The sequence below is a fragment of the Mchenga conophoros genome, linkage group LG20, assembly GCF_057382185.1.
Source record: "Mchenga conophoros isolate Kocher_MC1m ecotype Shallow Benthic linkage group LG20, M_conophoros_male_GT1.1, whole genome shotgun sequence".
NCBI classification, from domain to species: Eukaryota; Metazoa; Chordata; class Actinopteri; order Cichliformes; family Cichlidae; genus Mchenga; species Mchenga conophoros.
The window spans coordinates 19,124,994-19,152,815 of NC_140545.1; the positions used below are offsets into that span (position 1 = coordinate 19,124,994).

At 38.1% G+C, this 27,822-nt stretch overlaps 1 protein-coding gene across 2 annotated transcripts; it reads left to right on the forward strand.

Moving 5' to 3' along the window:
- The first annotated feature begins 3,455 nt into the window (after positions 1 to 3,455).
- On the forward strand, positions 3,456 to 27,260 carry foxp3b (forkhead box P3b). 2 transcript variants are annotated; one of them, XM_085260144.1, is made up of 14 exons: positions 3,456 to 3,504; positions 3,786 to 3,945; positions 12,314 to 12,426; positions 12,901 to 12,939; positions 15,573 to 15,663; positions 16,138 to 16,306; positions 21,631 to 21,723; positions 22,354 to 22,441; positions 22,856 to 22,924; positions 23,045 to 23,198; positions 23,473 to 23,549; positions 24,408 to 24,509; positions 24,721 to 24,842; positions 26,990 to 27,260. In XM_085260144.1, exons 3-14 carry the CDS (start codon positions 12,316 to 12,318, stop codon positions 27,045 to 27,047), a joined length of 1,173 nt encoding a protein of 390 aa, XP_085116270.1. In that variant the 5' UTR covers positions 3,456 to 3,504; positions 3,786 to 3,945; positions 12,314 to 12,315; the 3' UTR covers positions 27,048 to 27,260. The 2 variants fall into 2 exon arrangements, with proteins under 2 accessions (XP_085116270.1, XP_085116269.1); XM_085260143.1 differs by having other exon boundaries at positions 24,721 to 27,260.
- Positions 27,261 to 27,822: the final 562 nt, after the last annotated feature.

Genomic DNA, 27,822 nt, shown 5'->3' on the forward strand with positions numbered 1-27,822 from the left:
TTTTGCAATTGATTTCTGTGATGATGTCCTTTTGTCTTTTCTCATACAATATATATTGATCAGCAGGGTTTTTTGTTTTGTACGCCAACTTCAGTCTACATCAAGCTCCTATGGTCTCCTAGGTCTAATGAACAGTGTTAATATACAAGACAAATGCATGCTCACAGACACAGTTTGCTATCTAACTAAACAAATTCTATTACAGCAGCATTATGTGTATGAATGACAAAAAGATGGTCTGTTAGAATCTGTGTTCACTCCAAAGGAAACCAAAAGATACTAAATATTGATAAATGATGCCTACTAGACATGTTAGTAATAATGACTCTATACTAGCTAAAGTTCTAAGATGACAGCTGAGAAAATCTGTCCTATCCTGCTAACATTATTTATCCTGTTCAACCTTTTTTATCAAGTTACCTAGTTACGATTAAGTTGAGCTCATGATTACGATTAAGTTGAGCTCATCTGCCACAGAAATTAGTAAGAAAACTGAAAACAGTTTGGCTTCATTTAGTTCTCTTATCTTATTTGTTCAAATCCAGAAAAATCCACATTTTATTCAGTCAAAAATTGTATTTTATTTGGCTTTAATCCCGGCGGCCACCAAGTTAATGCACACAGTAACACAATAACAGTCCAACATTGCTGCCAATAGAATTAAATAAGATAATATGAAAGTATGTGGGTAAATGTAACATGACTAACTGTGACCTCATATGACTGTATTTGAACGCTGACTTACATGATATATTACTTTGTATGAGTATATGATTCCTGCTTGAGTCAGATCAAATCCAGATAAAATTTCAGCGAAGAACCATGACTGCATTTCGACTTCCTGACATCATAAATGGAAGATTATATTATTGTGTTTACGATATTACTTTCATTAATTAAGATGCCAAGTGAAATAAAATGTATATTTAGTATATTTTAGCTCAACCAAGCAGATCATAGATCTGCTGTCAGGGTGGATGCTCAATTAGGGACTCTGCATGACCCTTACATGCCCAAAAAGTATAAGCAGTCCTACTGCTCTATAAGCCACAAGTATTATCACACACACACACACACACACACACACACACACACACACACACACACACACACACACACACACACACACACGCGCAGGGTTAGGGTTACCTGGGTTACACTAAGAAAAGAAGGTGCTGACTGGTTCTGCATATTAAAGGTGCCATGGCCAAATGTGCATTAATAATGCTGGTTAGAGTGGATATTCTAGATGTGAAGGTTTAAACACTGTCATTACCAACACCCTGGTACTGTACCTGAAAAAAGTCAGAGTAATGCAGCAGTGTTTTATATTCTATTTGGCAGTGTCTCAAAAGGTGGATTTAAAATCAGACCTAAAAATTAAAAGGTCAAAATGCTTTTCTTTTTCTAGCTGTAGAGAACCGGAGAGAGCGAATACTTCATATATCCATGCATTTTGTTCTTCCAAAACTTTAAACTACAGGAGATAATATGCCAAATCTAATTTCTTTGAAATTCTGAATTCAGGACTTTCACTATAAAATGTCAGCTTCACACTGGTAGGATTTGACCTCGATTGAAACACACAGTCAGCCCCATTTTGGACTGAATCAGCTGAATCAGCCTTAAAATCCAACACATTTGTGAAGGAAGAACTGAATCACTAACACATACTAACAATATTTTTGTTTTCGCTCTGAATCATACAGACACATCATCAGTAACAGTACTCAGAACAAAAGCTTGTCAGCAAAAAAAAAACAATTAAAAAAAGAAAGAATTTTCACCTCATCACAATGACATGTGTGGAATGAGAAAGTACAGTCATCAAAGCTTTTCTCACTCTGCCAATATTCACACGAGAACATTACTCACACAGTAAGAGATGGTACTAACTCATATTTGAGCTCAGGTATAACTGCAGCATCAGGTATACGTGCAAAGCCATACCTTTCAGCAGATATCTGTATCACTGAGGAAGGACAAATAAGCCAGTTCCTTCAGGTGTTCAGACCTGAAGGAACTGCTGAGTCCTTTCATTGCTGTCATCTGGCTACACTTTCTTTTTTGAAATGAAAGACCTCAAGTTGAGTGTGAAAATCGATGGAAACAAGAAAAACCCTTCAAGCAGAAATGGTCTGCTTTTTGGAACCTTAACTGCTTTACTTTCACGACAGACAGAGGAATGTACATAGTATGTACCGGGAAAAAAAGCCTGTGGTCTTTCAGCACTGAGACAATAAACAGACATAGCAGCTCAGAGAAACCAGGAATTCCAGGTAGTGATCAACAAAGTGCTGTATAGATTAGAGTAAGCTGTCAAATAAAGCATGGACGGCACTCCCATGCTGCACACATATGTACTATTACTGGAAGGAAACACATTTTCTAGTCACACATCATTGACTTACAGTCTGATGTAAATCGAAATGTCAATTTTCAATTTCATGAGCCCTACTTTTAGTTTTTTAACTTAAATTTGAAGAAATATTTTTAAAAATCTGCATTCTTCTTGTGTTACTTTTAAGACATAAACAAGGAATGTGGTCTTGATTCCATGTAGAAACTAAACTAATAAATGCAAATCTCTGACATTTTGCAGTACATGTTTGCTTTTTCAACTTCACCGAAAACCCTGTTCCAGTGTTATAGACACGCTGTCCAGAGTCCTGTAGGCTTCAAGAATATCACACCAATCTGAACCAGTGAAGAATTGATTCACACTCACAAAATAGGAATTATTACTTCTATAGATGTATTTTCAGATTGTGTGACATGCTTCTTTGTGATGAAACAATTTTAGATTTCTTTCTTTCTGTTTTTTTAATAAATTTTTTTACTTGAATTCTGCTCTTTGGCATTTTGCTGCAAAGACCCGATGTGGTTTAGATATCTGCCTCACGGATGGGCCGTTGGTCTGCCTTCCAGACTCAGTGGATGCCCAGAAGGCAGACACAAAGCTGGGGTTTGATTCATTGAAATTGTCCATTAAGAAGAAGAGAGGTGCTTCCTTAGAAAAGCAGTTTTTCACTTTTTTCCTGTTTCATTCGTGCCTCATAGATTTAGATTGAAAAACACTTTTAAATGTCACTTTTTAAAATTTGCACACTTGTATTGCTGTTCTGGTGCAAGCCTAAATTGAAAGACCTGTCATGCTGATGTGCTGTTGACTGGTGAATAAAGACATAACCTGCGTGAAAGAATGGACAGAAGAAGGTGAGCTATGTGGGAAGACGGAAAAAGTTGTTATTTTGTCAAAACTGTCGGAACCTTTCATAAATCCGTTTGCACTTTTTGCTCAGGTATAAAACAGTTTACTTTCCAACAGACAGATTTTTTTTTAGGTTGTCACAGCAGAGTTTGGAAATGTTTTTGTTGCAGTTTCTTGGTGTGTTTTGATTTGCTGACTACATGAGCTTTACATTACCCCATCTCCTGCTCTGGGTATAAATATAAGTTGATGTTGTGCTGCTTTGATGTGTCCTCGTGCTCTCAGATAGTCAGGTGAGTGCTGAACACGTATCTTTTTATTCTGGTCTTTGTACATAAAGCAGTACCAGAAACATTTATTTCAGGTCAAGATGTCCAAGATTGATTCTGATATTTAACATTTAATTATATTTTCCTTTAAAACAAAAAAGCACAGCGCTGCTGAGTAAAATTAAACATTAAGCTGAAAATTGTATGTGCTCTTTTTGTTGTTGGGTTGTTTGGGTTTTTTGTGAAATATAACTTTTTTTTTTTTTTTTTTACTTTTTTCTTGTGTTGCCAACCACACTTTGCAGTCTTCCTCAAAATAAGGTCTATCTGTCATACATCTTGAAGTCGTAGTTGCTGAAAACCATATTTCCTGTGGAATTACTCCCCCCTTGAATCATTTCTCCCTCGAAGTACCTGAGAAAAGGAAGACTGTGGCAAGGAGGAGGTTCTGCATACGCTTCTCCGGTAAGCACAAATCGTACTGTTTTACAATAAATTTTCAAAAGTTATTTAATTGGACTCAATGCAGAGTGAGATGTTCAGAGCATATTTTAAAAACGTTGCGATGATGGCAACACTCAGTCAACAAGGATGTACAGTCAGTCCAAATATTTCAAATCAAAATTTTATCAAAAGCAGCATATACACAGATACACAGATACACAGACACCGAAAACAGAGAGGGCATCTCGTTAGGATGAAGGGCCCAGAAATCTTTGGGAAGCTATTTAAGATGATAATTTTGAGATTTATCAAAGGTGACGATTTCATACTACAGTGCATTTAACTTTGATATGTTAATATATGCATGCGGTTTAAAAACGCACACACTAAAACATTTGGCACTATTAAAGCTTACGATCATGATGAGGTAAATCAAATGGTGACAGAGAGGTCCTGTTGCACAGCGGGACGTGTGTGGCCAAGCTCTCTCTTTTTATAGACCTGAGCCCATTTCAGTTTCAGAGATTTGAACAGTTTAGAGCAATTTCACTCATCCATTTTCCCCAAACTGCAGTATTAATCTTTTAACTTTTTTTTTTCATCTACAGAATGTTTCTAGAAAGAGTTTATGGTCATTTTACTGTGCAGTTTCTCAGCTATGAAATAGTGAACAGAAAAAGCATTTTATCTTCTCATTTGTAGGGTCAATACATAAAATATAAAATATTAATGTTTTTTTAATGTATTTAAATGTATTTAACATTTATTTATTTAAAAGTATACAAAACAGATTGAAAAAATCTTGTTCTTTACTTTTTGTGAAGTGAGGACTCTTCAGGCCACTAAAATGACTCTGTTTTTTTAAACAATCGTGCCCTCAGGGACTGAAGCATTCAGTTGGACTTTTTTGTCCTAGTGTTCATGTAATAAATGATTAAAGTTCATTTCTACCTCACTCTCAGTCTTTTAGCATCAGAATGACATCCTCCGTCATTTACTGCACGTTAGTGGCACCAAGTACATCGAGACGTTCATAATGTTTATTAAACACGTTTTATTTATGTGTTGGCTAAATGTGTGTGTGTGTTTGTGTGTGTGTGTGTGTGTGTGTGTGTGTGTGTGTGTGTGTGTGTGTGTTAAGGTTTGGAAATGATTTTGGTGTGTTGTATTACATTAGATGTTTGTTTTTTTAATAACTAACATAACCCAGAGCATGTTCTTTGTTCTGTCAATATGAGGTGTGTTGTTGTGGAACTTGTAGACTTGTATACAGTGTTGGACGTATGGATGAGGAGAGTTACAAGAGTTATTAATAAAAAAAGGCACAAAAGTGAAAACTCCTCTCCAGACTTTTGTAAAAGCTGCAGCCATCTTGTTAGCTGAAACCAGGAAACAACAGTGCAGTGGTAAAGCGTGTATTACCGCTGTGAAAGGCTTAGAGCATCTTTCTAATAACACATTTCATTCTGCTCTTCTATCTTAGTCTGATTTATTGCTAACTGACCAATAGAACTGCTGAAATCACAAGTTATATGCTAGCTAGCGAAACAGGAGGATCAACTTAAAAGCCCTGCGTTAACTGAACATGAAATCACATGAAATTTACAGTCGATGTTTAAAATGTAGTGCAGTTTCTATAAAACAGGGTATGCCTCATACAAATATTCTCTTCAAGGCATTAATATTTTAAAAAAATAGTCATATTTACATCTTACATATGCAATATGCAATACTGGTTTCTGCATACTAAATCATGTATTAATCTTGTAATCATTATATAATAATCTAATAATTGCTGAGCTATGGAATAGTGTCAGAAAAGTGAAACATACAAATATCACATTTGGTGAAACTATAACACTGGGGAAGGTTGTTTTGGGGCTTGAGCCATTCTTTGCTGCTGCTGGGAAAGAGGCTGATTCTATACTGGACAGGTGGACTGCTCACAATTTCAAAGTCAGTCGGCAGGAATCGGGAACACAAACACTTCAGCATTTGCAATTTTCCACATCTGTTATATACGTGTGTGTGTGTGTGTGTGTGTGTGTGTGTGTGTGTGTGTGTGTGCTATCTAGTGCCGCGATGAGGCTATCAGTGCTATTGTGCAAAAACCATAGCTTTAGTCATGACAATAATATTCTGTGTAGGCCTACTTCCTTTTCCTCCGTTCATTTTAAATCTGTTTATCTGCATCACACCTCTTGGTCTGAACGTTGAGAGGAACAAGAAAACCCACTCTGATAGAAAACTGAAGTCTTGAGATAACGAGTCTGTTATAATAGAATCTGACTTTCTGATGATATGTGAAAGAGTTTTGACCAGTTAGTCATTTATGTTAAAAAGACCTGACTTAAGATTTTATTAGTGTTTTTTTTATTATTATTTTTTAAATTCAGCCTGCTGTATGAGGCAGGCAGAGAATAAAAAAGCACTGGATTTATTTCCAGTCTCCCATTCACATATTAAAACATCATCTGACATTCAGTTATTAGGTCTGTTTTTTACTGTCAAGTGTGTTTCAGGCAAATTCATGTGAACGCAAAGATGGGAACTTTGCCATTTTAATGAATTAAATAAAACAACAGGAGATGCTAAATCATTGTACTTACTGATACTAATACAAATGATTAACCCTTCACCAGTCTCGCTGATTTCAGTGTATCAATGTAATTGAGAAGTTTTATTTCAGATATGGGAGTATGAGAGTAGTAAACCCACACATTCATAGTAGTACCAGTATGAGGCATCTGCAACTTTCCATGCTATAATGTGGCCGAATGAAATATCCAGACAGGAAATAGCAAATATGAAGCATCATATCTCTTATATTTAGTGTGGGGTTATGACTAAAATTCTCCTCACTTTGACAAAACAGATGCAGACTATAATGGTCCTCTCCAGGTAAGATGAAGCTGAAAAAGAAAACAAGAATGAAAGGTGACACTGAGAAGCCACAAACCTGCTGCTCTTACTTTCTACTGAATTCCTGTTGTTGTGGGTGTGCATTTGCATCAGACATTCAGTATGTGTGCTGTTTTGGCTCATTGTACAGACGCTTCCCTTCAGTCTGATACAATAACTGAAAGAAAGGATCAGACCCCCCCAAAATGTGCGTACCTTATTTCCGTGTTGATTGTAAACATTACTTGCTTCACTTAAAAATATGTCATTTCGATAAGAGTCCTGTGCCAACGTAATTTATTAAGATTTGTTCCAGTGGTAAATCTGGAAGTATGGAAGAAATTAAAACCAAAGAAATGTCTTAGAAATTTAAATACCGAGGCTCTGACTGTATTAAACATTCTCAGGAGAAAGCTTGTGAAAAATCAAGCATGCCTAAAAAGACTGACTCGTTTTCCCAGTAACTTATCATGATACTGTCTTTTGACCCAAACTGAACATGCAGAACTTGCAGAAGGGGAAAGAATATATTTAACAAGATGTTCATCTTTGAGACTGGGTTTTAACACTGTAGGGGCTTTTGGCACAAGTTCACCCACTTGAAAGAAGTACAGAGAAGAACAGAGAAGAACAGAAAGACAGAAGATGTCAAAACTCAAGCATGCTTCTAGGTTGTAGAGTAACTTAATTGCCTGATGAGTTTGGCGTGTGGCCTTCATCGCAACTTAAATAGACAACATATCTGTGACTTGGTATGTAAATCCTGGTGGTTCAATTCCCAGCTCCTCTTGTCCAAGAATCCTTGGGTTAAGTACTGAACCCTGAATTGTCCCCCAGTGCAGCTGCATGAGTGTGCGTGACTGTTACCTTAAAAGTGCCTAGGCCTAAAAAAAGAGTGTGTGAAAGAGGCTTGACTAAAAGATACCAGTCTATTCACTGGTATCAAGACTGTCCTACATGGTCCACAAACTGGACAAGTGTCTGAATTTTGCCACTTAGTGTGTCCACTCTATGCAAAAATATAACCACAGTGATTTATTTTTACACATGTCATAAGAAACAACAACACACATCCATAAATTATACTTAGTAAAAGTGAACACTGGCGGGCCAGTACTACATAGCAAGTCATTTTATTCTTAGTCAGCAAATTCCATTAAAATGCTCCAAAAAGCACCAACAACATAAAAGAATAGGTTCAGTGACTCAAATATAGCTCTTACTTTAATTTTTAACAAAACCAGATGAAGTACAGTTCCATAACAACTTCTGTACCCGTCTATTTAATGCTGTTTACAGAGGTTATGGTGATGGACTCACTTTCACACAGAAACGCTGACACAGAACTGTCAGTGGTTCTGTGTATTTCTCCACTTACCAGATTTGTATACACATTCAGCTATAGGGCATAGTGATATAACACACAAAAGCCAGATATGTTGGCTGTTCACACAAGAGGCAAAAAAATCAATTCTAGAGTTGACAGAAAATAACAAGAAAGAGGGGGTGAAAACCATCAACACTGAACTTTAAAGGGTAGACCAATATTCAATATTTCCAGGTGTGTGTTATTGTAACCATGACCATGTAACCAAGCTACGGACTTTAAAAAGGTTTAAATTAAATAAACAAAGGGTGAAATGAATGACAGTATTTTTCAACATTGATTTGAAACAGTTTTTAAAAAAAAAACATTCAGACATTTGCTGAGTATCACGTAGTGAAGTGCTGCTCCAGGAAAAATATTGTCTGATTTGAAAAAAGCAGGTCCCATTGCTTGCAGGTGATATGTCACCATGCAGCATGAAAGTAGAACAGCTTCCCACTCGTTCTGTAGACTTCTTTGTTGATGCTATCTGTGTGTGTGTGTGTGTGTGTGTGTGTGTGTGTGTGTGTGTGTGTGTGTGTGTGTGTGTGTGTGTGAAAGAGAGAGAGAGAGAGAGCGAGAGAGAGAGCACCTGCGAACAACCACAGCCTGCTGCAGGAAAGACTTTACATACTTGAGCCTTTAATGTGTTCATGGCTGTATTAAATGCTTGATTCTCATTGCCTGGAGACTTTTCACACAATCACACGCTTCTGAGATTACATTCAAACTTCTTTGCTTTTCTATGTGTTCCTACTTAATGCAGAAGCAAAAGGTAGAAATACAATAAAAATGTATACAACACACCAAAATCATTTCCAAACCTTAACACACACACACACACACACACACACACACACACACACACACACACACACACACACACACACACACACACACACACAAAGGGTGCCACAAAATGATACAAACTGTCAAAATCCCTGAAGTATTGTCCAAGTAGGAAGATTGTCAGCAATCTTTTACTCTGACTTGTTTATTCCAGGGTTTTTAGCAAACAGTTGAATAACCTTGAGACAGGATTTGTTGTAATATTATTAATTGAATTTAACTTCATTATTTTTAACAGTCTCTGTTAAATATAACTGAGCACAGGCACGTACACACAGTGTGTTTATGTGTAGGTCCTCCTAAAGTCGTCTCATGTCCTCTACCAGAGGTCTGACATTTTTCTCTTCAAAATCAAGTCTAATAAAAATGGAACTTACTCATGAAGTAGCTTAGCTTTTTTGAGGATTGCTATAATTAATTTTTTTTTTTTAACTTTTATCAAAACCCTACTGACTTTTGACTGTGGTTACTCAAGATATGTAAATGATACTTGTAAAACTAAATGTATCAAACTATCTCAGAAATTCAAAGCATTTCGGCATGTAGTCATGTTCAAGACAGTCTAGTGAAGTTCAGTCTGAATGAAATCTGATTGAAAGCAGCCTGGTTGTTGATGCCTGATGGCTGGTCTGAGTATTTTATCTGATACAGTTCTTTACATGCAGCAGTTTTGGTTAAAATGACTCTTCACCTCACAGTGGAGCTTTAGAACAAAAGAGATATCTGTAGTCTAAGACATTGGAGTCTGTCAATGGGGGAAGAGACTGTGGCATGTGTCTCTGAAAATACAAGACTGGCAGAGCCTGTAAATCTGTAAATCTGATGTGTAAATCTGTAAATCTAATTTTGTTGAACATCTGATGTCGTTAAACATCAGATGTTCAACAAAATTAGAAGCCATAAATAAGCACAAGACTCACAAATGGTAGGAGCGCTATGGAGTTCCCTCCTGTGCATGAATGTCACAGACTAGAGACAAGGGACAACCATGGGAGAGTCCAGTACCCACTGAAAATATGGTTGATTTTGTGCCAAGCATGAGGGCACAGCTCTCACTTTGATTATAGAAGTATGTAAGTGGATGATTAAGTGGCCGTGATACCTCTAATTTGGTATTCTTCTTGACTATCAGAACCAACCAGGGCTCCAGTCTGCACCTCCACAAAACACTGAAGAGGCATGCCCACTAAATAAGCTCCAGAGTATCCAGAGCGTTTGGTAACTTGGGATGACTCTCATCCAAATGTGGCTCCTTTTCACAAGGGAATTTCTTACCTATCCCAGTGACCTTTTTCAGTTTAACTGACGTGGCTTCCCACAATTCTTTAGGTTGTACTTCCTCCAGCAAGGAAGTTGCAGACTTCCAACACTCGCCTGAGATACAGGTGAAATTCTTCTGAATGTCAGAGTTAAAGACCGTATGGACAGGGGACTCTGTCAGACCTCACTACTTTACAGGTCTGACTGGCAGCTGTGCCTGCCAGTTGGATGCAACTCAGTTGAAAGTTCTGCTCCTCTCTTTAGCTGAGTGTCAAAGATATAAGACCTCATATAACAAAGTCAGTGACTGATACAGGAACTCTTTACCAACTCATCCCACTGCTCCTACAATAATTTGATATTTAAGCTTCTTAGTGTATCATATCATATTTTGATTTATCGAGGTGTCATTTTTGTATTTTATATTTAATGGGCTGCTGCAACACAATACCTACCTAACTTCTGAGGTAAATTCCCTATCCTAAACCCATTCCAAGATCTGACACAAAGACTCCAAAGGTATTCTGAACTGCTTTGGGGTGCATAAGCACAGGCAGACATCAGAGGCTTTCCCTCTGGAAGTTGAAGTCACATTGAGGTAATCCTCTTGCTGGATGTGCTCAGCTGGCTGCTTGTAAAAATGCCCACACACAGGAGCAACCCTTTGTTTGGGAGTTTGATTTGTTAAATTTAGAGGTGAGAGCAGCATAATCTTCATTCATTCATTTTCATTACTGCCTGTTTTGCTACTTTGACCTACTTATTCTCTTCTATTTCACATTTTTGCTTGTGCTACTCATCTTTACTATTGCTTTGAAGAATTTCACAAATATGTGCACATATTAAACTGGACAATCGGCTGTAGGCCTCCTGCACCAAAAATATCAGAGCCAATTTTTCTGTCCCAGTCCAGACCTGTCCCACTGCTGTGTGCTAAAAAGTCTCCAGGGCACCTTTGCACAGTCTGAAACGTGGGTCCTGTTAGCTTGGGGTGACTCCTGCCTCTGTGGAAATGGTGCTCATCTTTTGACATCATGGGCATCTGTCTCCTGATGCTGCTGATCCAGCTGAGTATATAGATGTGTAATTGGCTGATTTCCTGTCCTCTAGGAACTTTCTCATTGAGATGAGCAAGGCTTATCATTGGTTGTGTAGTGATCTTGTTTCAACCAAACAGCCATACTGCTCAGTATTGTTCCCACTTTGCTGTAGTCTTTGTATTTCTAGTGTTGATATTATATTTCCTTTGTTGATGTTATAGCACTCACCTTCCACGTGCTTCTTGATCAGTGTGGACGTTGGTATTCTGCTCATCCAAAGTTCCTATATGCTTTGCGTGTAACCTCTCCTGTTGTGAACAGTCCTTATAGTAGCACTCCATCAATTCCATGTTCTCTGTCCTTGTCAGTGTTTCTTATTCCAGTAGTCTATTTTCATTAATATGACCTGGTTCCCCAACATTTGTTGCAGAACTTGTTAAGCTGGGAATTGCCCAAGCCAGAATGGTGTAAGTCATATGACTGCCGTTAGAATCATGTCACATTCTAAAAATGATTAAATAATAAATAGTGTTTTACATAGCTATTAAAAAACTTTGGTGGTTTGAGTTCTTTGAGTACTGAAGAAGTTCCAAGCACTTTGAATCTTTGATCACTCAAACAATTTAAACTAAAACCAGCTTCTTAGCATCTTATTGGGATGCTTGCAACTAAAGAAAAGAATCCACACCTAATATTTAACAATGGGAGTGCAGTGATTTAAAACTTGTTCAGAGCTGCAGTTTTCTTTCACTGTTATTATGTGTTAATTCTACAGATAATAGCCAGAGTTTGTTTATATGTCAGTATGTCTCCCAGATATATTAAATTAAAGGAACATTTTGTAACACACTTTACTTATTTGTAGCGTTTGAATCTACCCTCATGGAGTAGAGAAAATGACAAAACTTCCATGATAAAATGTGGTTTTCTAAGTCTTTCTAGTGAGGCATTAATGTGTCTTCTGTGTCTTAAGAAATGCCAGAGACTTCTGATGAGTACATGAAATTTGGACAACAAAAAGTCGAACGCCAACTTGATAGCATCAAACAGATGGAAGAGCCACCCATGTCTGTGTCAGGAAGTCAGGTATGTAACAAATAACATCACTTAATTGGAATAAACTTGTTTCAGTAACTTCAGTTACTAAACATTTAAAGCCTACGTAACATAAACAATACAAAGATGACATTTCAAACTTTGAAACTAGGAAATGTGATTTGTCTTGTGTCAGTGTTTAAATTCTGCACAGCGTCAAAGCTTTTTGGAAAGAAGGATTTATGAAATCTATTATTATAGTGTCTGTGAAAATAAGCTTAAAATAAACAAGAGAAAGTTTAATGATGTTTTATTATTATCAAAAATCTGCGTTTTTTATGTTCCAGTTGGGAGCTGTAGTAGTTGGTTAAACTGTATACACTGGATATAATGTTAGATAATGTTTATTTTAAAAAGTTATATGTTTCTTTATCATAATTATTTTTAAATTATTGTCGCATGAACTTTCAGAAAAAAGCAGAAAAAATGTTAATGCACATGTATGATTAATTTCTGACATCTCAGGCAAGTCCAGAGTGCCGGCTCAAATTTGGATCTAAAACTGTGAGTTGAGTTTGTTATTTGCCTAATAAATAAGAATAATTTTTAGTTTAAACTCATTTCTGACAAATTACTATTTGTGTTTTCTTGTTTTTATGACAGGTGGTCTAATGAATTTATTAAGCACTGTAGTGCTAACTAACATTTATAATAATACACACAAATTTCAGTCAGTAAAGTTGAAAGACTGTCTTCTTAGACAGTTTGTAAAATTACCAAAAAAGGAAGCTCTATGATTTCTCAGATAATTCCAGAAGCCACCAACAGCAGCACAATCCAACAAATCAGGTTCAGCGAGTCTAGTTAGCTGAGATGAAGCAAAGTGATGGCACCCAGTCATCAAGGAAAGTAGGGAAACCTCAAAAAACTGATGATTTAAAATCAGCTGATGAGGCTACAGGGGTGCTTGGGCCTAATCTAGTTGCAGACTTCACGCCCTGCTGCATACTGCCCTTCCATGCTGGTCAGGGAAATTACAGAAAATAACAATGAAAATAAACACATTTTACTAGTCTGTACCTGTGATTATTTCTACTGTAAAATCCCAAATTTGTCCAGTTAGACAATTCCAATTCCAGAGCTTGGATTCATTGGAATAACCCTAAAACCCCTATATGAAAAGAATGGTGCAAACCTAATGAGAATTTCATTTTTCATTAAAAATATAACATTTACATTTATATTTGCAATTTTAAGAGTATTGATTGAACAAATGATGATATCTCAGAATGTACTCATCCTGATACATGACACACAAAAAAAAGAGGATTTAACTACATTTTTTATGTGATGTGACTAAATACAGTGGGGCAAAAAAGTATTTAGTCAGCCACCGATTGTGCAAGTTCCCCCACTTAAAATGATGACAGAGGTCAGTAATTTGCACCAGAGGTACACTTCAACTGTGAGAGCTAGAATGTGAAAAAAAAATCCATGAATTCACATGGTAGGATTTGTAAAGAATTTATTCATAAATTAGGGTGGAAAATAAGTATTTGGTCACCTCAAACAAGGAAAATCTCTGGCTCTCACAGACCTGTAACGTCTTCTGTAAGAAGCTTTTCTGTCCCCCACTCGTTACCTGTATGAATGGCACCTGTTTGAACTCATCATCTGTATAAAAGACACCTGTCCACAGCCTCAAACAGTCAGACTCCAAACTCCGCCATGGCCAAGACCAAAGAGCTTTCGAAGGACACCAGGAAAAGTATTGTAGACCTGCACCAGACTGGGAAGAGTGAATCTACAATAGGCAAGCAGCTTGGTGTGAAAAAATCAACTGTGGGAGCAATCATCAGAAAATGGAAGACATACAAGACCACTGATAATCTCCCTCGATCTGGGGCTCCACGCAAGATCTCATCCCGTGGGGTCAAAATGATCATGAGAACGGTGAGCAAAGATCCCAGAACCACACGGGGGGACCTGGTGAATGACCTGCAGAGAGCTGGGACCAAAGTAACAAAGGTCACCATCAGTAACACACTACAACGGCAGGGAATCAAATCCCGCAGTGCCAGACGTGTTCCGCTGCTGAAGCCAGTGCATGTCCAGGCCCGTCTGAAGTTTGCCAGAGAGCACATGGATGATACAGCAGAGGATTGGGAGAATGTCATGTGGTCAGATGAAACCAAAGTAGAACTTTTTGGTATAAACTCAACTCGTCGTGTTTGGAGGAAGAAGAATACTGAGTTGCATCCCAAGAACACCATACCTACTGTGAAGCATGGGGGTGGAAACATCATGCTATGGGGCTGTTTTTCTGCCAAGGGGACAGGACGACTGATCCGTGTTAAGGACAGAATGAATGGGGCCATGTATTGTGAGATTTTGAGCCAAAACCTCCTTCCATCAGTGAGAACTTTGAAGATGAAACGAGGCTGGGTCTTCCAACATGACAATGATCCAAAACACACCGCCCGGGCAACAAAGGAGTGGCTCCGTAAGAAGCATTTGAAAGTCCTGGAGTGGCCTAGCCAGTCTCCAGACCTCAACCCCATAGAAAATCTGTGGCGGGAGTTGAAAGTCCGTGTTGCTTGGCGACAGCCCCAAAACATCACTGCTCTCGAGAAGATCTGCATGGAGGAATTAGCCAAAATACCAGCTACTGTGTGTGCAAACCTGGTAAAGACCTATAGTAAACGTTTGACCTCTGTTATTGCCAACAAAGGTTATGTTACAAAGTATTGAGTTGTATTTTTGTTATTGACCAAATACTTATTTTCCACCCTGATTTACGAATAAATTCTTTACAAATCCTACCATGTGGATTCATGGATTTTTTTTTTTCACATTCTGTCTCTCACAGTTGAAGTGTACCTCTGGTGCAAATTACTGACCTCTGTCATCATTTTAGGTGGGGAAACTTGCACAATCGGTGGCTGACTAAATACTTTTTTGCCCCATTGTAGTGTATGCAGGATATTAGTCATTCGCTATAATTCACAGAAACAAATGGCAAACAGTTTGTTACAAATATTTGTTAGTAAACTATCAAATGTTAAACATCACTTCTTCCTAAAAAATGAAAAAAAAACCCCAAACAAATAAAAAATGTTTTTGAATGAGGCCTAGCGATTAAAAGGAAACTGTATTATGTTACAGCCAAAACAATATCAATACTTTTTTCTTTCCAGTGCTGGAGCAGTATGGAAGGCATTAGACAGAAGCAGCAGAGACCATCAGTTCTGCGTCACGTTTCTCCAGTCGCTTACAGGCAACGACGTGGTATACAGATATTTAAATGTCTTTTGCTTTACTTTAGGAGAAGACGATTTGCATTTGATGCATGCAAATCGTCTTACAATCGTTCTCTAAAGTAAAAGATTAACTTATAGAGACAAATACAGAATGTATTAAAAATGCAGAACTTATAAGCTCCATATTTAACAAAAAAACAACATATGAAATACTGAAACTAAGGATATTTTTGTCTGTTTGTTTGTTTACAAGTGTTATATGCTAATTTTTTAAATTAAGTGTAGGATTTTTTTTCCTGTGCTTGTTATGACATTGTGACACATGTGTTAATTCTATGATTTGCTGAGTGTAAGATGCTGGTGCTCTATTTTAGGTCTTAAGAATTTTTTTTAGTATAGTAATATACCAGTTAGGTAGTGTAGCACCAGTGGCATATAGTATTAGGTTTCACTTTGTATGGCAAGAATCTACATCAATCTTTTCTTCCCCTGCTGCATCCAGAAAGCAGTGCAGCAGTCTCCATTTGCAAGGAAGAGGTGGATGCATGCCATATTCTTCAGGAACCTTCACCTCACATGGGCTCTTCTCCCACATCGAGCCATCATTTCCTCTCCTTGAGGAGGGGAGACATTCAAAAGCAGACCTCTCTTGAGGCCCGGCTTCATGACGGGTAACAATTAATTCAGTTCAGTTCAATTTTATTTACATTGTGCCAAATCTCAAAGATGCTTTAGACTGTAAAAATAAAGACCCTACAATTTAAGAGAGAAAACTCCAACTATCCGACAGTTACCCATGGGTAGTATTTTACAATAAAGGGATAGAAAAATTCGCCTTTAACAGGAAGAAATTTCTAGCAGGAGCAGGCTCAGGAAGAGGCAGCCATCTGCTGCAACCAGTTGGGGTAAGGAGAAAGAAAAGAGACCAGGGAAGCATAGAGAGACAGGTCAGGAAATCAACGATGGGAAAAAGAAGACAAAATTTCATGACATGCAGTAGTGGTGTATAGTGGAAAAAGGTGAGTGTCCCCCAGCTGCAGGCGACTAAATTTACCTAATCCAGCCTTAACTGTAAGCTTCAAAAAAGCTACTTTTAAGCCTAATCTTAAAAGCAGAGAGGCTGTCTGTCTCTTAAATCCAAATTGGGAGCTGGTTCCACAGAAGAGGGGCCTGGAAGCTGAAGGCTCCCATTCTACTGTTAAATACACACAGGTAAGCCTGCAGTCTGAGAGCAGCATGCTCTACTGTAAGATAAGATGGGGCATGATTATTATTGTATGTAAGGAGGAAGGATTTTAAATTTGATTTTTGATTTAATAGAGAGCCAGTGAAGAGAAGCCAGTATAAGAAACATACAATGTGTAAAACAAGTATTGAACACAATTCACCAATTTTCTAAGTAAGTATATTTCTTAAGGTGCTATTGACATAAAATTCTCACCAGATGTTGGTAACAATCCATCCAATCCACACATGCAAATTGAACAATAGATGTAATTAAATTAACTTATGTGTAATAATGAGAAATGACAAAAAAGAAAAAAGTATTGAACACATGAAGAAAACAGTATGGAATGACATCAGCTGAAATCTATGAGTAATTAGTAATGAGCCACTACAAATTTATATCAGCGCTGGTTCGGCCCCAAATGATGGCCTATAAAAAGGTGTCTTATTACCAAGGTGTCATACAAGAAACATCTCATGATGGGTAAAACCAATGAGCTTCACAACTACATTGTTGCAGCATATGTACCACTGACTACTGAAGAATTTCTAAACTACTGAAGGTTCAAGTGAGCACTGTGGGGCCATAATTCAGGAGTGAAAAGAACATCATTCATCATAAACTGGCCACAAACAAGTGCTTCCTGCAAGATTTCAGACAGAGGAGTGAAAAGAGTTATCAGCAGAGTTGTGCAAGAGAATCAGCAGGTACTATTGTTTCAAAGAAAACAATAAGTAATGCACTCAACTGCCATGGCCGTATGCCATGTGTGCATGCTCACCACTGCTGACTGTCACTGCTACTGTTTAATAATAATAATAATAATAATAATAATAATAATAATAATACATGCAATGTCTGCAGGTCAAAACGCACTGAAAAGCTCCCCAAAAACACCATACTAACAATGAAGCTTGGCTGTGGGAACATCATGGGGTGGGGCTATTTTTCTGCATTTAGCACTGGCACACTTCATATAATTCAAAGAAAAATATATAGAGGTAAACTTGACAAAAATCTGCTGCGATCCACCAGGATGATGAAGATGAAGCAAGGGTGGACATTTCAGCAAGACAGTGATCCCAAACACACAGCCAAGGAAGCTGTCAATTGGTTTCAACCAAAGAAAATAAAGCTGCTATAATGGCCCAGTCAGTCACCTGACCTGAATCCAAATGGAAACAACTAAAGCTCATAGACGTAACCATCAGGATTTAAAGACTGTTGGTGTGGAAGAATGGCCCAAAATCACTCTTGAAAAAAAAAGCTCTTCTATGAGCACATTTCACTGTGTTTCATACTCATGTTTCATTTCTTATTATTACATATGTCTTACATATGTCTTCATTTATGGACATCTACTGACATATGGTTTTATTTCATTGCATGTTTTTGGAATGGTTGTTACTGACATCTGGTGAGAATGTCATCTCAACAGCACCTTCAGAAAATATTTTGTGAAGTGTTCAGTACTTACTTTACCTGCTGTATGCTCTCTCTAGTTCCTGTCAGCACTTTTTCTGCAGCAATTTAGATCAAAGGTTTTTCAGTGAGCTTTAATAACAGGGAACTACAGTAGTCCCGCCTAGAAGTAACAAATGTGTGAACCAGCTTTTTAGTTTTACTTTGTCTGCTTTGTTAAACAAAGATTCTAGATCTTTGTTTAGTGTTCATATCGAAAGGCATATCATGATCAAAAATAACTCTAAGATGATTCGCTGTCTTCCAGGAAGACTGGAGACTTCTAGGTCCGAGTACAATAACTTCAGTTTGTCTTAATTTAGAAATAAAAAATTAGAGGTCATCTAGGCCTTTATGTCTTTACAACTTGACTATTGTTTAACTAACTGATTCTGGGTTCATAGATAAATAAAACTGGGAATAAGCTCAATTTTCTATAATAATGTGAGAGACTGTTAAAGTCGTACAGAAAACAATTACTCAGTTACTGCAAGTTACTACTGCTAAAGGTGGTTGTAGAAGCTGTGGAATTGTCCCATTATTTGACAAATCAACAGTATCTCATACCCCAGGTCTGAGAGTGAGCGGGGTACCACTTGCACAGCAATCATGCACAGTTGTTGTTATCCATCCATCTTCTTCTGCTTATCCAGTTTATGGGTCACAGGGAGCAGGAGCCTACGGCAGCTGTTGTAGCATGATTTTACATCATAAAATCAAAATCACATACACTACCTGTCAAAGGTTTTAGAACACCCCAATTTTTCCAGTTATTTGTTGTAGTTCAAGTCATTCAAGTACAATGAATAGTTTGAAATGATACAAAGCTGGTGAACTGCCAGAGGTAAAAAAAAAAAAAAAAAAAAAGTAAGGTTACCCTAAACTGAAAAATTAACATCTGAATTATGCAAAAGGTCTTTTTCAGGGAACACAAAATGTATTAACAATTTAAAGCTCTTCTGCAAAAATGGAGCTTGATCAAGCCTTGAAAGCTGGTGCTACTAATTCCTACAGGTGTTCCAGCTTTTCTGGATTACTTCCAACCCCCTCTGTCTGCATAAAAGAAGTGTTGGTCAGCATCAGTTGAACAGTATTGTACTGCAGAAAGTAGTGTGATGCTGCAAAAATGGTGAGGAAAAAGGTGATTAACAATGGAAGAGAGACAGACCATCACAACACTTATAAATGTCGGCCTGTCCTACAGAGAAACTGCAAAGTCAAGGTGTCAGTGAGTACAGTTTCCTTCAACATCCAAAGGCTCAGAAACTTTGACAGGAAGAGGTCTGCAGACCCAAAGACACGACTGAATCAGAAGACAAGTTAACAGAGAGAGCTGAGAGTTCTCAGCTGTGTGATAGGCGGCTGACAGGACAACAGCTTCAAGCACAGCTTAATAGTGGTCGTAGTAAGAAAGTCTCAGTTTCAGCTGTGAAGAGAAGACTTTGAGCTGCAGGTTTGACAGGACGAGTTGCAGCAAGAATGCCAGACGTCAGAATAAGACAAAGAGGCTTGGCTGGGACATGAAACACCACCATTGGACTACTGAAGACTGGAAGAAGGTATTATGGACTGATGGATCAACATTTGAAATCTTCGGTTCATCACACAGGATCTTTGTACACCGTTGAGTAGGTAAAAGGATGGGTCCACAGTGAGATGATGGTCTGGGGCTGTTTTACTGGATCCAGGGTCGGTGACTTGTACAGAGTGAGAGGCTCCCTGAACCAAAACCACAGCATTGTGCAGCACCATGCAGGACCCTCTGGTATGCACCTAGTTGGTCAGGGATTCATCCTACAGCAAGATAATGACCAAAACATAAGTCCACGCTGTGCCAGAACTACCTCAGGAACAAAGAACAAGGTGGTGAGCTTGAAAACATGGAGTCCAGCACAGTCTCCAGACTTAAACCCCATTGAGCTGGTTTGGGATGAACTGGACAGAAGAGTGAAAGCAAAGCAACCTACAAGGTCCACGTTTATGGGAACTTCTGCTACAGATATGGGAGAATATTCGATTTCTATTGTAGAAAGAATGCCAAGGCTGTGTTCAGTTGTTATATCAGGTGCTACTTTGATGAGTCAAAAGTTTAGAATACATTTTGGTCTATAAATTGATTTTGGCTGTAATTGCTTTTTTGTACTATGTTTTCATTTCAGAGTGCAATGAGACATTAAACTGCATAATTTTCAATAAAAACTGAAAAATTGGGGTGTTCTAAAACTTCTGACTGGTAGTGTATGTTGATGAAAAGCCAGCACATTAAAAAAATAGACTTTTGGTTCACTAAAATGAGCACTTGGCTGTGGTGAAAATGAGCCCAAAGACTGGAGGTAAGTTGAGCTGGTGGTTCATATTACACCAAGACAAACATGTGATCTCTTGTGACTGACATTATATTTCATGTTTTAGATGTAGCATAAGAGTTGTTGTAAATTTTTATCTAATTTTAGTGGGTGGAGCCTGGTCTTTAACTCTCATTATGTAACAGCTATTTTTTCAATAATCATGATTCTAATTTATATTATTTTGTTTTCAGTTCCAATAGATATGGCCGATCTTTATAACCCTGGCTACAAAGTTTGTAATTTTTAAAATATTCACAGCATTTTAGGACAGTTGAAAGAGTAGATTGAAAAAGTAAAAAGCAAATCATCCCTGGATGTTCATGAATAAAGAAAAAGTGTTCATTTTTGTAGGTTTTCAGTGTCCATTTCTTAAATGACTTGTGATTACTTTTCCGTCTTTCAAACTGGTAAACAACTTAATTATATATTTATTTGGTGATCACCAAAGTCAGGGCTTTAATAACGATTAATTTTTTTTTCATTTAAATTTGGTTCATAGACTTGTTAGTAAATTAGTTGTCTCTAATTGCTCATCACACCCTGTCAGCTGGCTATGCTGATACCTAACCCTTGCTAGTACTTGGAACAAGTTGGTCCACAAGAATTATTTTTTGAACCTCATATTAAGACGTCAGTTTATAGCTATCATTTTTGAGTTCTGTCTGTCTCACTTTTATTTCTGTCTCATATTTCTTTACCTATAGGACAGCTTAAGAAAAAAATGGCTCATACCCTGCTCCGAAAACAACAGTCCTTTGTATCTGCATATTGCAGTTAGCATATTTTATGCAACACATAGCATTGCAATGCATAAATCCTGAATATACGGGTTAGAAAACTTTTCATATCAAAAGTCAGATTGGCAGAAAATGGTTTGGAAGTCTTGGTTTTGGTGCGTTATGTTTTTACACTCTTGACTGTCACACTCACATCACTGAAACATTTCTGTTTCCTCCAGCATCCCACAGGGGACCAGTGTTCTGCTCATGAGTGGGCTCTGCCGATGGCCTGGCTGTGAAGCAGTATTTGAAGACTTCTCTAGTTTCTTGAAGTAAGAACTGTGCATTAATTCAATGAATACATTTTTTGTGTGTGTGTGGCGTGGCAGGGTTGGAAAAGGCTATTTCCTCATTTCTGGACACAACAAAACTAGTAGCATTTATTAATTCAATCCATTTCAGTTCAACTTATATAGCACCCATTCACAACAACAGTCAATGATTTATTCATTGATTGGCATTGGCATACTATGGGCTCACTGCAGGTCTGCATGGGCCCCACAACAGGCCCCTATGTGCTTAGTGTTGGCAGCCCACAGCATGGGCTGCCCATGGTGGGGTCATTGGGCCTGAAATGTCATGCCATTACTGGGGCCCCACAGTGAGTTGCCCACTGTGGACCGTGTGGGTTTTATTTTCCAGGATATTCTACTGGATATTTGCATTGTTTTAAAAAGGACGATTTCAATCTTCCAAATTTATATTTATAGAAATTTTTAGAAATTTATTTACAATAAATTTGGTTTCACGTAGTTTGTGTTTTCAAAAGTCTAGTTTTATTTCTTTGTCTTTACACAACCAATTATTCGATTTTGAGGCCTTTTTACAAAGGGCAGGAAGCTCTGGATATTTTTAAACCCTGTATTAACCCTGAATATACCCTGTGACAATTTGTCTTTTAGGCATCTTCATTCTGAACACGGACATGGTGACAGAAGTATTGCTCAATGGAGGGTCCAGCAGGATATTGTTCAGTACATGGAAAGTCAGGTAGAACCCAGAGAAACAAAGCTACAGCAGCACTATGCTGTATGAATGCTCATGTGTAAATATGTCCAAAAATAGATACAAGTTTCTTTTTCTTTCGAACCTACTCAATCTCGCAGTAGCTATAAGCTTAAAAGGAACATCTTAGTTAAAGTTGAAGTTTCAGCTAGATAACTGAGGGCTCTGCATCCTATTCTGCTTTTAGAAACTTCTAGAACCATAAGTGAGCCAGCATTCTGATAGTGAAGTCTTCTGTTATGTTCTATATTTTACTATGTTATTATGAGATCAGTCTAAATGAATCTGAGACGAAGCATTTTAACACAGAAGCAATGAAGAGTAGACACATGAACCTGGTTATCCAGACTCCTAAAAATAGAAGTAATCCAGTGATATATGGGAATTCTCTTTTTTCAGCTCATTCTGGAAAAACAGAAACTCATTGCAATGCAACTTCATCTCTCAGAGGACAAATACTCTGACTCGGTATGTCTACATGCTAAGACAGTAAAAACAAGAATTTCCTTGAAATATTGCTTTATTTTTCTTCTGGAGAGAAAATAAATGGCTGTGTCTGTTCACATCCACCTTCATCATTATATGCAGAAGGCAGCTTCTGAGTGGCAATACAGCCTTCCTCTGTTCCTGCCGCAGCCTCAGGTTACCAGTGGAGACAGAGTGCAACAGTGGGCCACCAAACATCTGGAAGAGCTGGTCCAGCATGGCAACAGACCTACTGCTTCTGATCATCTCCTCCCAGGTAACAGTGAAATTCACTAGGATTCACACACAAATGGACTTTTTTACTATTTTATGCACATTACGTTTTCACCATAACATATGTTCTTTCAGATAAAATGCTATTAGAGCTTATTAGCTAATATAAATGATTACATTTGACAGTTGAAATGTGCAGTACCTGTATATTTGTTGCATGTTGTGTTTTATCTCTAAATATGTTTCAAAAGCACATTATCCAAAGAAGTGTGTTTGATGGGACAAACTGATGAGAAACGCCCACTGTTCTTTTATAGATTTGGTTCCCAGTATTGAGTGTTACAAATACAACAACATCAGGCCTCCTTACACCTATGCATACTTGATAAGATGGGTGAGTTTGTCTAATGTTTTATTTTCATTTGTGAAGTTGGTCTGATCTGAACTGGTCCCTGATTTCTCAAGGCTCTAAAGCAGGGGTCGCCAATCTCAGTCCACGAGGGCCGGTGTCCCTGCAGGTTTTAGATGTGTCCTTGATCCATCACAGCTTATTTAAATGGATAAATTACCTTCTCAACATGTCTTGAAGTTCTCCAGAGGCCTGGTAATGAGCTAATCATGTGATTCAGGTGTGTTGACCCAGGGTGAGATCTAAAACCTGCAGGGACACCGGCCCTCGTGGACTGAGATTGCCGACCCCTGTTCTAAAGTATACACTTCTATACACACTCTCTGGATGTGTGTTTTTTTCCAAGTCACTGCAACATTTGATTTGATTTGATATACCTTTATTAGTCCCACTAGGTGAAATTTCATAAGGCTGCCGACCTATTGCACGCAATGGCGGCGCCATCTTACCCTCATATTCAGATACTTTACAAAAGACCTTGGAAAAAAAGGTTTCATGCTTTAAAATTGTATCTTTAGGCACTTTATTTGTAGCCTGTCACAAAATCATTGTTTGTTTCCATTTCTTTAGTTGCATCAATAGTTGCAACACACTTTGACAGGCTTAAAATGATATTTTGTATGAACAAAAGGCAGCCAACATCCAAAGAAGAGCTTTGAATGTCTTACCTATTTCCCATTTTCCTACCAAATATAAATAAAATGAAGGGTGGCTCAAGGCTTTGTAAGTCTTCCTCAAAGGTTTACAGTAGGAATCAGGTTTTATCTGCAAACTGTAGCTATTTATGACTAATTTGCCAAATATTGCCACTGCTTACCCTTCCATGTGTGTGACTGGTTGCAGTCTATCCTGGAGTCTCCAGACAAACAACGTACTCTGAATGAGATTTACAACTGGTTCACTACCATGTTCTTCTACTTCAGACATAATACTGCCACCTGGAAGGTTTGTACTATTTGGATGAAATATTAATTGTGATGCCTACTTGTGTACAGAATACAAGTGCTTTTTATTGTAATAAACTGAACATTTGGGCACAGTTTAACATAGAAAAAAAACTGTGCCAACCAGAACATCTCACTATACTGTACTGTTTTTAATAGCATGGCTTCCATGTTGATAGAACTGTTTCCTTGTATCTGTATCCTCTCTCCAGAATGCAGTACGTCACAACCTCAGCCTTCACAAGTGTTTTGTGCGAGTGGAGGGAGGAAAGGGAGCTGTGTGGACAGTCGATGAAATGGAGTACCAAAGGAGGAAGGGTCAGAAGTATCAGCGGTATAAAAATCTTCAACACGAACACACAGGAGAGCAGAAGTGTACAATAGGAAGCAAATTAACAAACTCTTGATAACTTTCTGTTATCTTGTTTCATTTACCCCAACATCAGCAATCAGGCTATGTGGTCAGCTTTGTAACTCAACCCATTGTTTAACAGTGTAGAGACATGGTAAAGAGAAAGGACAGCCTGAACACATCAGGACATAATAACAATCAGGGGGTCATTAGCAGTTCTTCAAATGATAATTACAACTGCAGATGAAGAACACATGACATGTTACACCATGTAATTATATAGATACATATATATACATATATATATATATAAAAAAAACTAAGCCAAAATCCAGAAGCAGCGTATAAAAAACTAAGTAGCAGCCATGTGCTGCTAATCAAATCCATTTCATTAATGAATCATCTGTAAGTGTGAACACATATATAAAAGAAGAGGATAGGAAGGTTTGCAGTGCAGGTCTGGAGATTTCATCTGTGTCCTAGAACATTACGAGTGATCCTAAAAAAACAATTCTTGTTGCCCTTTTATCTGGCAAGAGTTAAAAGGCCAATTTCAAATATTTTACACTGATTATTCACAAGTAGAAAACATTCAGTACTGCTGCAAACTTTCCCTAGGAGTAGATATCCCATCACGCAAGTTTGGTCTACTACACAAGTTACTATACCAATGTGTGGATATTTCCCATTCCATTCGCTTCCGCTTATCCTTTTTCAGGGTCGCGGGGGGCGCTGGAGCCTATCCCAGCTGTCATAGGGCGAAAGGCGGGGTACACCCTGGACAGGTCGCCAGTCTGTCGCAGGGCTAACACATAGGGACAGACAACCATTCACACTCACATTCACACCTAGTGGCAATTTGGATTATCCAATTAACCTATCCCCACAAGCTGCATGTCTTTGGACGGTGGGAGGAAGCCGGAGTACCCGGAGAGAACCCACGCAAACACGGGGAGAACATGCAAACTCCACACAGAAAGACCCCGGCCTGATGGTGGAATTGAACTCAGGACCTTCTTGCTGTGAGGCAACAGTGCTAACCACCGTGCCACCGTGCTGCCCTAATGTGTGGATATAAGAAGTGAAAACACCTAGGATTTACTGAATAATCCAAAATCTTGCTTTATACTACAGACCTCTGTTCTGTGCTTTGCTGAGGAATTAAAAAAAAAAGAGCTATTCTTTAGTAAACGTCCTAACTGTTGAGATCTGTAAGGATAAGACCAAAATGCAAGACTCCAGCAGACATGATCAAAATCAAGCATTTGATGGAGTTAAAAGCAAAGACCAATAAAAAAATCCCAATAGTGAGGAATTCAAAATAATCACACAGACCCAAGACAGGCCTGCCTACACAAAGTCAGGATTTATAGATAAGTGCAGACAGGTGGGGAAAACGACACAGCTAAACATAACGAACACAAGTGCGAATAATCAGGAAATGAAGGTCAACGTAAAACACACTGACACGGAGCCAAGAACATTCACATCGGACATGAAGACAGAGAAAAGGGGACACCAGATGATAAACACAGGAAGACCACTTTGACTTTGAAAGTGGTCTTTCTGGACCACTTCCTAGACTTTGAAGCAAAATGTGGAATTGTCCAGGAAACTTCCTGGGCTTTCAATATTACAGAACTAATATTGATACTGGCAGCTTTTGCTGCAGATCTAACCTGTTCAACAGCAGCTGATGTTTGAGATTGAAGATCATCATGTACTACACCACTTCCAACTTAATGATAGAGTTGTGATGTTGATAAGTCTGTTAGCTTGCATGGTTGGCATTTCTACAGCTTTCTTTCCTAGACAGGCCAGACTTTGTAACTTGCGTCACAGTACAGAGCACAAGCAGAGAAAACTGAGAAAACAAACTTAAGTACTTAGAGGTAGACACTAGACGGTAAACCATCTTGAAAGGCTTAAACAATCCCAAATCCTACAGATAGAGCAGGTATTAAGGGAAAGGCGTGTAAAAATATATTTAAGTCAAAAGAAAAAAAAAGAAAGTGGGACGATAGAAAAGAAAAGGGAGTTTGAGAAATCCCTACTGGCAAACATAAAGTGAGTGGGTGGTGTTAGTGTTACTCCATTGTGCTTGCGAATCACATTGTGTTTGATTTTAGGGATTGCCCCGTGAAGTGGCTCACAGCCTACTCCCATTACTCTCCTGGAAACCCCTGAGCACCAGCACTGAGCTGCTCACATCCAGATATCATCAGATAACGAGCAGCAGGAAGAACATCTGGAGGATGAAGAATCTTTGAAGTTTATCTAGTTTGTGTTCAGATTGAAGACTTGATTATGATTTATAGGTTATTGCATTATGATATTTGTGCCCCTGTCTGACAAATGTTTTTGTGCTCACTCATTCTAAAAATAAATGAATCTAACCTTTGTGGGTGTCAAACCATTGTTCTCATTTTATCCATTCATGAATTAGTTTCATGAGTTTCCTCCAATTAGTAGGTAAGGGTTCAGACGTCTCTTGCAGAGACTCTTTACATTGTATCACCGCGGAAGCACTAGCTGGTAGTCGGGCCGTACGCGTGTCTTAGTGCAGTTGAACATAATCCACAAAGTCCGCTTGTAGTCGAAAAGCAAACAGGCAAACATTTATTTCCACAGTTTTGAAATACAGTGATCCATTTGAATGTTCCAGTACACTGCAAACACGGTAAGAAACTGCTTTTCTCCACAGCTAGTTAAAGCCCCCGTAGCTCCACACTGCCCGTCGCGAACACTCCCCCCGTGCACAGTTACCGTATGTTAAAGGAACAGTACGTAAAAATTAAATAAGGCAAGAAAAAATACAATTTAACTGTAAATCTTATGCTAAACAAATTATAAAGTAAAAACTGAAATTCCCCATTATCTTACACTTATCCTTATCCAAAATGATTCAAATTACCGTATTTTCACGACCATAAGGCGCACTTAAAAGTCTTAGATTTTCTTC